The 17,629-nt window shown below is 41.4% G+C and overlaps 1 protein-coding gene across 2 annotated transcripts in view; it reads right to left on the bottom strand.

Moving 5' to 3' along the window:
• Positions 1 to 4,461: 4,461 nt before the first annotated feature.
• The window catches only part of SLC38A6 (solute carrier family 38 member 6), a 38,141-nt gene continuing 24,973 nt past the window's right edge, over positions 4,462 to 17,629 (bottom strand). For both annotated transcript variants that reach the window (XM_032112623.1, XM_032112624.1), the window contains exons 9-16: positions 15,354 to 15,419; positions 15,106 to 15,159; positions 13,486 to 13,565; positions 12,696 to 12,796; positions 10,544 to 10,668; positions 9,532 to 9,676; positions 9,321 to 9,415; positions 4,462 to 8,221 (exon numbers count right to left, since the gene is read on the bottom strand). In XM_032112623.1, coding sequence (XP_031968514.1) covers positions 8,141 to 8,221; positions 9,321 to 9,415; positions 9,532 to 9,676; positions 10,544 to 10,668; positions 12,696 to 12,796; positions 13,486 to 13,565; positions 15,106 to 15,159; positions 15,354 to 15,419 — 747 coding nt within the window. In that variant the 3' untranslated portion in view covers positions 4,462 to 8,140. The remainder of the gene's footprint in view (positions 8,222 to 9,320; positions 9,416 to 9,531; positions 9,677 to 10,543; positions 10,669 to 12,695; positions 12,797 to 13,485; positions 13,566 to 15,105; positions 15,160 to 15,353; positions 15,420 to 17,629) is intronic.

The following is a 17,629-nucleotide window of genomic DNA, read 5'->3' as shown; positions in this document are numbered from 1 at the left end:
CAACAATCACAGGGAGGCACAGGCAGCTGGGACACAGAGAGTGACAGAGCAGAGGGGCTGGTGTCCCCCTCCCAACCCACAGACGCCCTGCACAGCAGGGATGGTGCCACATGCTTTTGAATGGACACTTTGCTTCACGTTGACAAAACAACACAATTTCAAAAAACAACCCAACAAATCCTTCCACACCTTGCTCCCTCCTCCTCTCCACTCAGCCACCTTCCTCCTTCCCTGGGGAATGGAAGGGCTGGGGAATTTCTGTGCCTTGGTGATCTTTAGCCTTGGCCTCCCTGTAGCTGCGGCAACCTACAGCAGTTCTGTGGCTGCTCCAGAACCAGCTTGGTTGTGTCAGAGCCCAACCTGACCCTTCTTTAGGGCCTGGATCCTGAAGATTCCAGCATCACTGAAAGCCTCTGGTATTTGGGCTCCTGAACACTTTCTGAGCCACAGAATGTCCCCAGTAAAGGGGACTGACCTTCACCTGCTCACACCCTTTATCATCACTCAAAGTCCCTGGAACAGGACAACAAAGAGCTTTTAAATTCACCAAATTACCAACTAAACCTCATGTGTTTTTCCAGGTAACATCCACTGGACCCTGCTTGTTCCAACCTTTTCAGTTAAGCACGTTCCCTCTGCAGCGCAGAAAGGGACTTCAATCCTCAGCTTCCCAAGAGGTCATTTAACAGCAAGCTGGAGGGAGTGGAGAGATGACAAGGGATTTTAATAGAAGGCAAATAAAGCTCTTTGTAAGTCACTTCCAAATTGATTTATATAGCCAAGGCTGCTCCACTACACTTTCACAGTGGAAAATTCCTTTAAGAAAACACCTTCAAAGGACAATCCAGCTCTTCTTGAAGCCAGGAGAGGCAAATCATGCATGTCAAATCTGGGGCTAAAATGTGCACAGAACCCACAAACCACTCAAAATCACCATTCAATAGATTGTTCCACAGTCCCCTGAATCCCAGATGCTGGAGCATAATGGATAATGCTGAGCTATCAAAACATGAGTGTACACGGAGTTTCTTTATTCTCAGCATTATGACTTAATTTCTCAGCATTAATGTTCATTTCAAAGCAAGGAATTTTGCTTGGTCTCCTCTGGGACCCCTAAACCCTTTGTGTTTGTTTTCCACCCCTGCAGTGGGAGCATGGGGTGGCAGAGAAATGCTAAAGCCAAATGTTTCCCCCTTTACAGCACGCTGGAGAATGTGCGGCAACACCTCTGCTCAAAGGGAACGGCCTTGTTTAGACAAGCCATGGCAAACACGAGGCACAGGCCCTGGAGGAACGGCTTCAGGGGCTGCAAGAAGGTGGAATATCGACTTTCAGAATTTGTGGGTGGAAAAAAAAAAAAATCTGTCCATGGTTTCCATGCAGTTTCAGCCTGAGGCTTTGCATCCCCTAGGGAAACGTTATTCTTTGGCTTCTGACTCACCAAACTGAACTGTGAGATTAAGGAATGGCAAGACAGGCAAGCGTCTTTCGTTACCTAGGCCAAGACAATGTCTCTCCACCATCATCAGAGTAATCTCCCCTTGGAAAAGGACCAGATGAATGTTCCCATTGCTCAGATGATTCCAGAAGATACAACTTGTAAATAGCAACAGCAACTGTGCCAGCAAATACCAAAAGGAAAACTGTACCATTTCAACAACAGTTTTTGAGCTGGATCCAGCAGTGACACTCTGATGAGCACCTTGTTGTGGAATGGTGTCCCTCGAGACATGGGCCTTTCTTCCTAATCCCATCTGGTGATCACTTGTGCACAAGGCCTCATTGCCCTTGATGGTATCACTGGTTGTGTAACAGCTGAGCCTGCTCTTGCTCATCCTCACCTCAAGCTGTTTCTGATCCTGGGGAAGTGCTGTGGTAACAGCTGGCAACCCCAAAGTGCCATGGGAATGGCTCTGTTTGCACTTCACTGGTGTCTGTGCCCACCAAATTCAAAGCAGGCCAATTTCATGTGACAGGGTTAATGAATAAGTATCAACTGATGTAGGAAAGGGCTCAGCTCTTCACCTTCCCATTCCACTAGTGCCTGGCAAGTTGCTGTCTGCAAGCAGGACCTCACTGTGCTGCACTGCTCCCAAGAAAAGCACACACCCAGGAGGGGTAAAGAACCAACATTCTGAAGATTAAGCAGTTTGGGGGCATAAATTCCACACATTACTGTTGAGATAAATGTGCCCAGTGACCCTGTACTCAAACATGTCGACAATATCAAAAGGGTAGTGAAGGCCATAACCCCCTGCTGGACCTGGGAGGAGGAAGGGACTGTGGGAGTGTTGAGTCTCAGATCCTTTCTAGTGACCTCAGCTCTCCCTGTTTGAGCAAAGCCACCTCCAGACAGATCTTCCATCTGCACCCCTCACCCACCACATGTGATTTCACCAAAGCTCCCTGCACCTCTGAACTGTAAGTGCTGAAGGACTCGGTAAGCACCTGGTCAGTGAGCAACAGTGGAAATTCCCCTGCACCCCTACCCAAAGCTCAGGGTGAGGAGCCTCCTATGATCATGCAGTGAGCAGCAATTGAGATGGACCAAGAGGAGGAGGTTGGTGTTATTCCAGAAGTTTGCTCCAGTGCCACATGCACACACACACACACGTCAGCAGGGATCCCCTTAGCACAGCTTCTGCTCAGGCTGTCTCTGCACCCATCAACATGCAGCTGATTCTGCCTCACTGCTTTGGCCCAAAGGATCAATATTGATTATCATATTTGAGATAGTGGACTGTAGAAGTGTGAGCTGAGGAGTGAATAAACCCCATGCATTCACTCATATTTCCCTTTAACAAGGATGGAAGTTGTTCATCAAAACCGGGAGCAAAACACTAAACATGAGTCCCCCGAGCCATCCCAGTGCCAGACCTGTAGGAAGCTATAAAACAGAGGCTTCTTAACCCCTTCCTACAGGAGATTCACAGCCATGAGCTGCACAAACCCAGCTGGGGAAATGCTACACTAAAGCCCCACTTTCTGCCCAAAGCACAGTGAAACAGCCAAGCATGACTGGAGGCAAGAATAAGGCCTGAGATTTTCAAGGCCCTCACCTCCAGCCCGACAGGTTCTGTGCCATCAAAACCACATCCCAAATCTCTTCTCCATCCCTGCATGTAAATCCCACTATCAAGTGGAGCTACCTGGGAGGGCAGAAAGAAGGGGCTCCCAGGAACGTTGTCTCACTTTGGTCTGTGGAGAGGTGAGACGGGCTCCTGAAAGGCAACAGACTGGAACAACTGCCCTGAGCTTCCAGGGCTCGTTAACTCTCCTTGGCCAGATCCATGATTTGCTACAGATGCATGGAGCAGGAATTTCCAGCCTTTCTCCAGAAAAGCAGTCCTGCATCCCAGGCTGATCAGCCACCCCACCAACCTCCCAGTTCATCGCAGATGCCTGAAATCTGAAATGTAAATCAAGTGGGGAAGGCATTAATGGCAGCAATGTGAAGGCTCAGTGCAAACCTTCCCAAGATGAACTGTCCTGACCTCCGCTGGGCTGACAACGAAAGTGTGACATCATGTGCAAACGAGCTCTAAATTCAAACCAGGTGCCGGGAGCTGCCTGGCATCGTATAGCTGCAGCACAAAGCACTGATGTGTGAGCAGAGATGCTGGGGGCAGGAGAAAGGCTGAGTACAGGACATGCTCAGCAACAAAACAGCCAGTGCAGCACAGGACAGAATTCTGCACTGCACGTGAAAATGCTGGGATTTGTGCTCCTTGGTGCCAGTTCCACTTGGGGCTAACACCGTTAAGTAAACAGAGTTGCTGATATTTATGTCCACATGTGTGAGTATTCCTACAGCTCTGGAATCAAGCTAGCAGCACAATAATGAGGGTTTTTTCCATGTTTGCTTATACTCAGGACTCCCTTAGACCTTGCAAAGTGCTTGGAGCTGCACTCCCAGGACACAGCTAGTGGAGAGCACTGTGATTTACAGCCAAAAAGCACATCCATGCTTCAGAGCCCCTCGTGGCCAGCCATCGTTCCTCTGCTGCTACCCCCTAAGGAAATGGCCTGTCCCCCATGACTGACCCTCACCTTGCTGCACAAGAAGGCCCTTCCCAAAGGGGTCTCCATGAGCAGTTTTTCACCCCATTAAGCACTGCCAGGCCAGCTGCTTACCCTTTCCCCACACCCCAGAGGCAGTGCTGGCACGGAGCTGTGCAGCCACAGCCTCTGAGATAAATTCTGCTGGCTTGTGTTCACAGAGGGGACCAGATCAGCACGGAAGAGATGAGTTTGCTGTCCAGGAACCAATACCTGGGAGGACAATAACTGCAGTTCTCACTGGAAAAGTCATTCTTTGTACCTTGATGTTTTGGAGAGCACAGTCCAGAGTAAAATCCATCACTGGGAGCAGATCAGCCTGGGAGGGGCAGTTGGGAACATTTCAAGATGTGATGCAAAACATCACCTGCACAACAGAGTGGAGATCCCACACAACTTGTGTAGATTGTAAACTGCTTTTTATTTTCTGCTGGTCGTTTTTTGGAACATGCCTTGGCTGTTCCACAGTGAACCTGAGACAAGGAGAACTCAAAACAGAAAATCTGTTGTACAATACAGAGGTCTGACATGAGCTGCGCAATTTTTACATCCAGATCATTATTGATTTCTTTTGGGAATTCCATTTCCACATGAAGTGTGGCTGGATGAACACTACTGAAGCACACAAGTACCAAGACCACCAACACAAACTGAGAAATTACACAGCCCTTTTATAATACTGAAAATTCTCTCCCACTGGCAGTAAGAATAAACAGGTCCAAAGGTTTCTTTGTATGGAGAGCAGCTACACTGAATGGTTTCAACATCAAAATCAACTTGAAAACAACAATTTCAGGTAAAGTGCTAAATTAAATCTAACTAGGAAAGGAGTTCTACAATAATCCTGGGTCTGAGCACTGTTGTTTGGCAGTCTCCTTCCTGCCACACTGGTTACAGAAAACACTCTTCACACCCAGCTTACCACAGCCCAGCTGAAACTTGAGCAGCCTCCAAATGGACAAGGAATGGAAATAGGAGAAAAAGAGAAAATAAATCAAAGGCAACCAATTAATTTTCATCTCTCACATTGTTCTTCCTGCTCAACTGGGGAAAGGGAACCTTTCCAAGTGAGTTCAGAAATGCTGTGGGGGTCCCCTCATCCATTCCTGTCTTCAGAGAAGAAAGTTGGAAAATGCTGATGACAGGCAATAAAGTAGAATCACTGAAATTTATAAATCTGGAAATTTGGAAGAAAAAAATATCTATATGCAAGAATAATGAAGAAAATATTTGTCAGCATTTGAGTGAACTGAGAGTTCCAGACTGGAGGCCTCTTCTGCTCAAAAACTTCATGGAAGTGCACAGGTGTGGGAAAACCCTTGAGACACAATGCACAGCACAGCCGTGGGAGATGAGAACGATAAATTATTCTGGTTTTTCATTGTGGACAACACTCATACCTTCTAAATTTGGGAACAGAATATTTTTTCTGCCCCTCTCTCTCCCTTTCTCTATATTTTAAGTTATGAACCACAGAAATTCAGAAGTAGCAGCATTTCTAATTCTTTTTCAGATGAAAGGTAACAGGCATTCTGTAAACTCCTGTGCTCTCCTCTCTGCACCACAGCCAAAACACAGTAATAGAGCTCAGCAGAGCTGTGAATTGCTCCCATTCATCCTCATCAAGTATTAACTTCATACACTGGAATGCACCATTCCAAAGTCTACCTATCAGGATAGTCAGTCAATAGTCAGGCTAGTTAGGATAATACCTAAGGATTAAAAACAATACTATAGTGACTTCTGCAGCACTACAGGAATCCACTGTAAAATTAACCCTGTATTTCAGGTATTTTCTCAGTCACATTTTCAAGATGATGCACACAAACCAAACTGCCTGAGGGCAACAGAGCATTACAGTGCAGGGCAAGACTCAGCTGTTTCAGAGCAAGGCGGGAAGAGCAAAAAGCTTAGCAAAGTTTTGCCAAGTTTCTGTCTCCTCACAGATAATCTAAGTATTCAGACTTAAGCATTATTGGTTAGAGTTTAAAATAAAGTGACTGCAGTGATGTTCTTCTGTAAAATTTATAATAAATACACTCCCTAAATTGTAGTGTCTGACAAAAATCCCTGAGTGTAAGGTCTCCTGTTTTCCAAAGGAGTTTTGGTTCAGTCAGACAGAAAATCACTTCCTGATATACAGCTGTCAGTGCTTATTCAAGGTACACTTTTACAAGGTATATTTTTAGTTCTCTACAGTAGTGCCAGAGATTCCATGAGCATCTGAATCCCTGCAGTGTGATAAAGCCTGTGAGACACAGTTATCAGAGGACAGCCACAGGCAGGAAGGCAGCTACACCTGGTTAACAGGAATTTGAATTGGAAGAATAAAGGCAAGTTCACTTTTTAGGCAGATAACGTCACAACTTGTGGTCACCTTGGTTTTCTGCTGGTTCAACATGCTGACAGCAGCCACTGCCAGTGCCACAGGAGGAGCTGGGGACTCCTGGCCAAGAGTGGATGTGCTGTTTCTGGTACTGCCAAACTATTACATGGCTCACCTGGAGTCACGAAACCTCTGCTAGAAACTTCTTTATAAAAATAACTTCAGCCTTTTCCAGGGATCTTTTTCTTTGGGATCCTACCAGAACTCCTGAGTTAGTTCCCTGGCCTCACTGTATGTGTCTATTTCTATATTAAACTCCTAGGTAGAAGGATACTTCCAAGCAAAAAAGGATTTCTGAAGCAGTACTAACCTGCACCACCTGGGTGGCTCCAGGCCAGCCATTAAAAATGAAAAGTATCGTCTGGACCCTGAGAGAGCCAAGTGATCTGTTGGCATGAGAAACCCTAGTTTGTCAGCTCAGGAATAGAGAAGGTGATTCCACCTCTGCTATTTGCTGTTCCTTCCCATTAGACAAGAGAGGACCAAGCACATTCAGTCAGCCTTTGCTTCCTCAGGGCATGAAGTCTCTGAAGAGATAAGGCCACTTTAAGGCCATCAGATTGCACCTGATAGAAGCAAATCTTAAAAAGACACCATAGTCTCAGCCACTGCTTTCAATCTACTACAATGAGGAACTTTTCTTGTGGGTACCCAATTCCATTTCCAACAAAGCCCAGTTGGTGTCGAAAATTGCATTCACATTCAGGGGGCTAAAAAAAGGGGTGATTATAAAACATGGAAGTTTATAGACATATGAGGTAAAGTTAGGGTTCTAAAAAAGTAAAATTTCCCTTTGTCTTCAACAGAGGCAGATTTTCATCTTTTAAGCCCAAATATTCTCTGACACACAACAGAACACAAAATATAGAAACACTTTAGTTCAAACCTGAAACATTTGTAAAAATGGGAATTAGAGAGAAAAAGAGAAAAGTCTTTCACTTGGAGGAATACTGAGGTACTTTGAGAAGTATTCAAAAGCACAAATTAATTGAAAAATGTCTATTATTAACTGCAAAATGAAAAAACAAAATGAAATGCTACTAAATGCTATTATGCTTAATGGGCAAAGCCTGCTAATTTAAAAATTACATCAGGATGATTCAAGTGTGCTGACACAGAAAACCTGTATTTCAAAAAAAAAATTAAAAAATATTATCATGATCTGCCCATTAAACTGGGCTAAGGCAGTTGCTCTCTAGATCCATCTTAGGATAAATTAAACACTTGGAATCAACAAGTTCTTAATCTGAACTGGTTGAAATTTTGGAAATTATTCAAGCAATACAAGTCTTTCAAGGATTAGGACAATGTGCATTATCCTAGGTGCAGATATCACATTATGCCCATAAAGACTGATGTAATGTCTATTTACCTTGTCTTGAAAGGACAAGTTATTTCAAGTGTCTGTTTTGTTCACCATGTGCCCTAAACCATTTTTGCATTGCAGAAATTCTCAAGAGACCTTTTTACCTGTCATTATTACATCATGAAAAACTCATATTTTAGAATGGCAAAGACAAATTGTCCAATAACTGAAGAGAGTGACTCAAGATTAAAAAAGGACCATCACTAATGTAGCTGAAAAGAGCATTACTTCTTCCACGGCAGCTTTGGTCAGTGTTTCACAGTAGTGTTGGCACCTCTCTGGTTCTTGCTGTGCTCCTGAAGCTCAGTTCAGACAGTGTCAGTAAGCTGTTACTGATCAACCCAATTGAAAATTATCAGAACCAAACTGAGAAGGCCAACACAAATGCCAAAAATAACCAAGGCACAAGCCTGTGAAGAAAGAAAAGCAAAAATTAATATTTTGCTGAAAGAAGCATTTTACATGTCCAAGGCTTAGGAAAGTCCATAAGAATAGGTACAAATTGTGTCTTTTAAAATAATCTGTAATGTTTCAAATTACCCAGTCTTCAAACACAAAATATCTGCTTAGGGGGAAACTAAACCAAGCCTGGGATAGTTTCACTGGGAACTCTTGGAGCAGTCCGGTTTCCCTGCTCACACTATCCAGCTGCACAAAAAATAATTTGCCCTTTACAACTTTAAACAAATTGAGAAACTGAATTTGTATTTTACTCAAAATACAATTAAAATTACAATGGATTTTTTTACATTTTTGAATAAAACCACAGTTCAAGAAACAGTAGTTTGCTGATTTATCACAAGGCCCCAAATCTGCTGGAACTAGTCATGACTTAAAATGGTCAGAGGGCATCATTATTAGATTTTCTTCCAGATTCCCTGTTTTGTCAATACAAGAGCAGCCCCATAAATCGTAAGAATAGCAGAAAGACTGTATAAACAGTTTGTCAGCATTTTGGCCACTGACATGAAGCTGCTCTGCTGAGCAGTGGTTAAAATGAAGACAGACAGTTACAGTGCAAAAAGCACAAATTCCAACCCAGAACTTAACCTACTACACCAAAAGAGAAACCACAAAGAGGAGGAAAAAAAAAAAGGAAGAGGACAAAAAAAAAAAGATGTTTTTGAGAAGTCTTGCATAGAAAACAAGCACAAAAACTGTTTCACTTAAATGCAGTTTAGCTTTGTACCAGCTGCCCAGACAGCATCAGAGTAAAAACTGAGGAGAAACTGGATTAAAAGTCAACATCTGAAAACTATAGGGGAAAGCACATACTCAGATCAGTGGTCCAGCACACGGACACAATGCCTGCCAAAAATCTCTGGTGAAGGAGTTTCAGAAAGACCAGAGCTACCAGTAAGGAATGAAAGAAAATGCTCAGAGATTTTGTGAGCGGCAATGAAAACAAGAGCTTTGCCCCTCGGACTGTGTGCTCCACTCTGTATTAAAATGCATTTAAAATGAGCCTATTTAAATATTATTAGTGCACATGAAAAAAAGAAAACATACCCCTAGTTTCTGTGGTGATATAAAGTCCTCTCTGTTAAGCTTAAGATAAAATAGTCCAGGATATATGAAAAGCAAACATGTTGATGTGGTTGAACCTTTAAAAAACAGGAAGATTTTGCTTAGAGAAGACTGAAGTCCATTGCAGAATCATATACTGAATTTCTTGAATTTAAAATAAAAACCAAGAAAACCAACCACCACAAGAACTTACCAACTACTCCAAATACATTTTTAATGTCAGGCACATACATTGCAAACAGAACAACAACTGTATTCAGTGTTAAGGTGACAAGGATATGGCAAATCCATGACCCAGGAAGATGAGAGAAAAACACCATCAACACAGCTTTCCTTGCCTACACAATACAAAGACAAACATTGTGTGGGTAAATACATACATAACATATTTTTTGATCTTATCTCAATTTCATAACCTTAAGAATTACATCATTCCAGATGTGAAAGAACATTTTAAAAATCTAAATGCCAGAAGCTTAGCAATAGTTTAATGCTTTGTCTCTCTGTAGTGTAGAGTGTAATTTATTACTGTATTAAAGCAAGATTTATCACATGGCCATTAGTCTTAAGAAATTACTGGCCCCTCCCTTTTTTGGAGGGACAAAAGAAGGCCTGGGGGATAGTGCTTTGTCTCTTTGAACATGCTTGGTAGCAAATGTCAGCATGTTGCCAATTGATTCATAATCTATACAGTGCTTCCATAGACACAGTTTTGCCTGTATCATTTTTTTTGGTCCTAACTGAATGAATTTTCAGTTCTACCACAGTACTGATAAGCTAAAGCAGAGGTTTTTTTGGTGAAATAGGTCTATATGTGTTTTTAATTTACAATTAAATTGAGTTTCAAGTATTAGTGTGCTTGTGTGTGGGTGCGTGCACGTAGAAAGGAAAAACCAAGTCAGCAAAACTCAATTTAAGACCAAAAAAAAAAATCAAAATAAACTTTAGAAGTTCTGAATCCTCTAAATTAAAAACAATGCTGTGGGCTACTTTTAATCTGAAATCTGTCTCAAGAGCACAAATTAGCTTAGTGGTTAGTTGTTATTTTGGAGCTTTCATGGAACATATGCAAATATGTGGTCTTTGATCAATCACTTGACAAGTGAATAAGATACACAAGACTAGATGTGACTCAAGAATTGCAGTCTGCAAAGCATTAGTGACCAGTGCTCACTGCCAGCTCCAGAGCACTCAGGAATACTCACTGGAAAATGGATTAGAGGGACTGTCAGGAGCACAGCAAACAGAATGGCTGCTCTCACAGTCATGATGATGGTATCGTTTGGCAGGTACCTGGAATAGCCTTGCAGCAATTCAGAGTCCACTTTGTCTGAAAACAAGACAAATTAATTGCTTTGTTAATCACTGGAGAGCTAAGGTAATTAGCAAGGCATATTAAGGTGACATTCAAATGGATCCATCTGCTTGGGGGATGCAGATACACTCTGGCATAACTGATACACTAGGATGCAAAATCTTCAGAGAAATGAGAAACTTGAGGAGGCAGTCCAGGCAGAGCATCTGCTGAAGCCAAAGATGCCTAAAGAAAAGACACAAATGTGAAGGAGACAGCATAAAAAAAAAAAGATGAGGAAATTTAACAGCAAAAGTCAGAGCACTGAGAGTGGGCTGCTACCCTGATTTTTTTTTTTTTTAAATCTTAACTCTGCTTTTTTGGACTTCAGAATGGACTGAAATTTTCAAAGTCCAGTCACTCTGTGAAGTTTCAAATTCACAGAAAACAGAAGAAACCATCTGAACCACAGAGAGATGAAACATGCCTCATTTCAAAGAGGGAATTCCTCTTTTGTTTTCAATTTAAAATAAAATGTTTTACATTTTCTCAGACTGGTGTTTTAGGAACAGGGAACAGACTTTCTCTGTTTAAAGAAGTAAGTTAATTAAACAAGACAACCAGAAAGTGAAAAGGAGAAGAAGCTTGCAAGGGGAAAAAACCAAACCAACCAAACAAAACAACTCTTACAGACATCCACTCTTGATTCCAGCATTTCAGGCTCCTGAGTCTTATTAAAGTTACTAAAAGAAATCGATCCTGCAGAAAACCAAAATCATTCCCAGTGAAACAGACTGAAAGACTACGGTCAAGACAGGGTCTTGTCCCAAAGAAATCATGGCAGTAAAGGTAACAGCAACTGGGATGGCTTCCAGGACTACTCTTTTTTCCTGTTTTTTTTTTTCCCCTTTCTTACTGAGATTTCATCTGGACAGATAATTACCCTGCACTGCCTGCTGAACCTCTCAGAGTTGCACTTAAACGTGTATTTTCCAACAAACCTCACAGAGACAGTCAGGAAACAGCAACAGTGGCCAATATGCTATTAGGGCCTTCAAGACTTCCCATATAATTTTTCCAAGGTTTCTGAATATCTAGGGAATATTTTCAGACATATGCTTACACTTGGGGGTAAGAGGTACAAAAGTCTCTAAAAATCTGGAATTATTAGACGCTGAAAATCAATATTCTTGGTGCTTTGTCAGAAACAGTCTCATCCCCACAATGAAGAATTTTAAAACACTCTGAAAGGAGAGGAAATCCTAATCAGAACTCTCATCTTACTGTCTAACAGTCTCCTGTAAGAATTTTCATTAATTCCAATCAGTAAAGATCAGCACGTGATCATCTAGTGTCAGAAGACATTAGAGTGATCCTCATAGATGACTGTGATGCATTTATGTGACAGCACTGGTATGAAAGCACTCCAGAATCAGTAAGTAGAGGCAATTCAATCAGACCAGATGTGTTACCATTGCTCTATGAAATAGACACTCACCTACTTCTGCCAAGGTTGTGATGGACCTTTACAAAAAGGCCACTATGTAGATAAGGGGTCTGATACCTTTCTGTGCACTTGGGACATACAAGAATACCAGACAGAAGAAGTCATCTATGTTTAAACTCTACTAAAAAACTGTACCCAGAAGTATTTAGAAGTCCAAATGTAGAGTAATAAAATTGGTACTACAACGCAGAGTCACCTGAACTCTACAGCAAATGAAAGATGCCTGTAGAATTCTGTAGGGCAAGTGTGATACCCCACCCACTCTTCTGATTGGTAATAAAAAGGTACATTTAGTTCATCAAGCACTATGTCAACAACATTTCTAAGAAATGTGCACTTCTTGGTTCAGTTCATGTATCAAACAGACACATTTCTGGCTCAGGAACTGCATGTAAGACCACGAGCATGTGCTGGAAAACCCAACTCAAAGCTTATCCTCTTGAATTTTTAAAATCTGAGGGTTCAAGTGTACCAGTGCCTGAAACATTCCAGGCAGAAAACATTTACCATTTATCGTTAACCCCTGTTCTAAGGATTACTTGAAGAATACACTTACCATAAAATGTCAGGTACCCAAAGAGAGCAGACAGAAAGTAAATTAGGAAACTCAGACCAATTCCTGTGACAGTTACCTTCTGCATTCTCCTTTTGGATGGACTAAAATGAAAAAAAAAAAAGGAAATTAGTGTTGCTTTATCTGTATTGAGGATGATTAAACACAGCACAATCTATATAGTACCTTGCCTTTGATAAGGAAGTACTAGCCCAATTGATGGCCACTGAGTATTCAGTATTCAGTGACAGTCTGTGCTGTCACTGGTATTTAGGGGGTTTAAAAGTATTTTTAATCTGGTAATTAAAAGGGCACTTTTCAAGCAGACAATTAACATTGTCCCCATCTTGTATGGAATTCAGACATCTTAGTGTCTCTTTTAATGAAAACTGGGATTTACACAGGATGATATCTATTCAGAGCCAGGAACAGAATCTCTGTCAAAAAACCCTCACTGGATCAGATGTGGCCAAATGCAGATTCAGGTACAGTCATAAAAATTAACTATTGAAGTACCTTAGCAAATGACCTTTTTTTTTCTCCTCATTGTCCAGGGCAGGACAATATACTGACATTGATGATGGAACCATATTTACTACTTTTCTCTCCTGTAAGAGAGAAAAAGCCAGTACAGACTAAAACTATACATTTCCCAAAAGCATGAAAGCTCCTTAGTTTGCAGTGTTTGATGGCACTGACTTAAAAATAAAAATTACTCAGGATTAATTTAGGGAAAATACTAAAAAAAAGGTTATAATTATATTTTAATATTGCATGTGTTGTCATACATTACCTTTGGAGCTCACAATAGATTGGCAAGACTGAGGTATGGCACAGAAAAGAGAAGGCCATAGTTGGTATTGCATAAGCACTCTAAAATAGAAAGAAAACATCTTTTAATTTGTTTGCTATTACCGCTTGTTCAAAAAATACCTGGATGAACTCAAAATTCAGTTCAAGTGTTGGAAGTCAGTAGAAATATTTCTAGATGAATGCTTTGAGACAAATCTCCACAACACAGAAATGGTGTCTCTAAATCAGTCCACAAAAATTCAACCTTTTCAAGTCATGTAAGTTCAAGTGGACATAGCTCAGTTTCATCATCAGGAGAAGTCATGCTGCCTATAAGCCAAAAACTGGAAGATTCTTTTTTGACTATACTGAAGCCAAGTACTTATGTAGAAAGAGCAGGATATGTCCCAGAGCCAGTGTATCATTTGTGAAATTCTCTAAGAAGTTTTCCAAATTCTAATATCCATGGCTACCTGTCAAATTACTGATTCCTTAACCCTGACCTGACTATTTTCTTATTACTCCTTCAGAAAAATTTGGATAAAACATAAAATACAACAGAAAATATTAACAGGAAATATAACATGCTTTGGCACCTGAAGTTTTAAGACAGTTATGTAATTAAAGGTGCAACCACACAATTAGTGGTGCATTATTCCAAAAACTTGTAATAAAAGAGATGAATGATCTTATACAGCTTACTGCAATTGCCAAGTGGAATAAGCTGAACTGTAACAAACACTTTTGTGCTGAAATAATCAGGCCTGTACTGGTAAAAGATATGCCACTTTCTATTGATAAAACTTAATTTTAAAAAGAAGTAGAGGTGAGTGACAAGATTCTTCAAAGCACAAAAGGCCAGGATCCCATGGTAGATGTTTCTTCTTTGATCTACAGATAACATTTGTCTCACATTTGCATTGCCCAAGCTTTTTTTTTTTTTTCCTTCCCCTTACCGTTTTCTTGGGAGGGGAGGGATGGATTTTGCTTTTTCAGAGAAATGCAGCCACATCCCTCCTAAATCCCACTACAGGGCTATCCCAGATTTACCTTTTTCCCTTCCTCTTCACCCCACAGAGACCAGGGTTCTACATGATGCTTCCCCTCCTGCAAGCCTTGATGGGTGGTGACATGATTTAAATGCCACATTAATTAACAAATACCAGAGCTGGCATCCAAAGAGATGCACAAGATTGCATCAGGCCTGAAGAATTAGCTTCAGGTAAGGAAAAACTAAGGTTAGGTCCAGGCAGTGTCAGGAAACCTGCTCTACCCTGCCAGTAACTAAGAGCACACAGCCAAATAGCACCAACTTCCAGCTGAGGGCATGTTAAGTTGGCTTGATCTGATTGCATGATGAGGCTGACCACTGCTTCATCTGTTATACTTTCTTCTTTGGTCATATTTCCAAAATATTTTCATAATTGCTAACTTGGACAGTCAGCCTTCATATAAAAAAAAAAAGTGAGACTGGATAACACTTGGCAGCAGGTACAGAAAATATTTCAGCAACCCATAATAAGTTTTACACAAGGACAGCTTACCCTGGGTAAGGCTTAAACCCCAATTTTTTAAAAACCACCACCCCCCTTTAAGTTTGTGTATTGTTAATAGAGATTACCTCTTTTGAAAGATGAAAGAGCTTTGCTTTACAATCCCCAGTAGAATTTGAAACCTGTAAAACATAAACACGAAAAGAAAAGGCATAATGAAAAAATAAACCCAAACCACAGACATGAAACTTTTCAGATTCTGTGATGATTAATAAAAGAAGGAATTTAAATTGTAAGCCATTCTGAAAGTGTTAATGTAAAAAAAGCATTACAGTTTACTAGTAAAATTAGGACTTCAAACCAGCAAGGACTTTACCTGTAAAGTCTCTATGGCACTACTCAGAGGTAGAGGACAAGGGATCGACCATTTCTTAATCATAACCTGCAGAGACAGCATATTTCATGTATGAATGATATCCTAAAAATCAGGTTTCAATTTAGATATACACAGCTGAAGTATCAGCCTGTTGGAACACACAGCAGGGAGCTACACCCCCAGTAAATTACCAGGCCTGCCTGGTAGACAGGCCACCAGAAGGAGACTTGACAGAAAAGCTTGTCAGTGCCACTCCATCCAGCTGCTCACCCTGCACAGCTGGCAGCCTTATGGCCCACGGATCTGGAGGTGGGGCACAGCAATGGGCTCTGACATGAGCTGAAATACAACCAGCACTTCCCAGCCACTCTCCCTGAGCTCCACACCAAGGGCCTCCCATCCGGAATTGCTGCTGTGTTAGCGATCCCAGGCTCGCGCCCCGAGCACACAAGCCCTTAACAGAGATAGAGCAGAGCCTAGGGCTAATCTTAAAAGGCAGAAACATATGGCTTGGACTAGAAAGCAAAGGAAAAACAATAAATGCAATTATTGTCCCAGAATGTCATTGGGCCTTCAGCTACACCCTGCTGGTTTAGGGACTGCCAAGTAACAGGGCTGAAAATCAAAGGGAAATTAAAATAAGGAATGTTACCTCCTTCTTCAGGAGCCCAGCTTAAAATGATAGTTGCATTGCTCTCCTCACCCTAATTAATTTCCTATTGTAGTTGCCTGGCTTTAGAGGTTATAATTCTTTTGGAAGCCTAGAGCAAATAATTAAAAACTTAATTAAGGACTCAGATTCATGAGAAGAATAACATGGAAGGGAGCTCTTCTCCTGGCTCAGACAACTGTGTTTTTTGCCTGCTGCCAAGTGGTGTTTCCCAGAGGATTAGATGCTCCCTCTTGTCACCAGTGCCAGGAGAGGCAAACAAATGTTACCTCTGGCCAAAATGTGGGGAAAGAAAACTGTGGGTACATGGCAGGCTGAGTGCATTGTGGCAGTAACATGTTTCAAATTGCACAAGAACAACTCACTCAAGGTATGGAACTAGGTGGGAGTCTGATCAACAGCAGCCTGCAAACACCAAGCACTAAAATATAATTTGGGCCTGTGTTGTGTTTAAAGGCACCCAGACAGGGGAAGGCTTTGAAGGCTCCAAAGTAGTCAGCTTTGGGGGAACTCTGTCTAAAGCTGGAATAGGCTTCCTGAGCCCTGGAAAGGGGCATGGAGCTGAAGGGCAAGGTTTGGGGAAAGTAAAATGTGCCTGGCAGTGGTGAGGGGAAGCTTTCCTGCAAGCTAAAGAGCAAAGATATATATAAACATTGCAGGGGAGGACCAGACAAGCCAAACCTAAAAGGCTGGAAAACATTTTTCTAAAATAAATGTAATACAGATTAAGAATAGACTGAAGTGGAAATAAAAGAAGACAAAATAAAATGCACTAGGTGCATTTAAAAATCTGTATTTATATTTGCCCACCTACTTAATTATTCAAATGTGTTTGGGTTTCCAATTGTAGTCTAATGAGGTTCCCCAGCAGGAAAGGATTTTTAAGCTGGCAGCACAGCCCAGTTAGCTGAGCAGTCATGCAGGCACCACAACTCCCCTCTAGAACTTCAAGCCTATTTCATATAAACATTCTTTTGAGTATAACAAACATTTGGTTTTAAGTGAAAAAAACCTTAAAAATCAAGAGAGATTCTGTGGGAAAAGGGTATTTTAAGACCAAACCAAAAACATTGCTAAAGAATAAAGTTAGAGGCTCAAAGTGTTCTAATAATCTCAGTCATTTTTTGTATCCTGCAGAGGGAAAACAGGAATCCCTTTATTCCAGCAGTACTGACAGCACTCAGCAAAGGGGCTGTCTGTGCATAACATCACTCATTACATATGGCAGGTTCCCAATCTGCAACATGCTTTGTTCTGGGAACATAAGAGATTTATAAAAACATACCATCAGCAATCATTAACACCTTTGTTGAACAAGCTAACAATAATGCTGTCTCCACATACACAAAAAAAATAAAAGTGTGTCTTTACGCTTCACCAATATTCAATACAGCAAGAGGGGAGGCAATAACAAAACAGTTTAACAATCAATTTCTTTTCCCTGAGGATTCAACTCGGGGAAGCATTCAAAAGTCAGAACCAAAAGTGCTCAGGACCTCACAGAATCTGGCTTTGAATTTATACTTATATACACTTGTTTATCTCCTAGATCAGCTCATCTCAGTGTCTGCAGTATTTTTGCAAGGGAAGACTAGAACCAGTTTAT

This window comes from Corvus moneduloides, chromosome 6 (assembly GCF_009650955.1).
Source record: "Corvus moneduloides isolate bCorMon1 chromosome 6, bCorMon1.pri, whole genome shotgun sequence".
In the NCBI taxonomy this organism is placed as follows: Eukaryota; Metazoa; Chordata; class Aves; order Passeriformes; family Corvidae; genus Corvus; species Corvus moneduloides.
The sequence above is the reverse complement of the archived record's forward strand: the minus strand, read 5'-3'. Positions and strand labels throughout refer to the sequence as shown.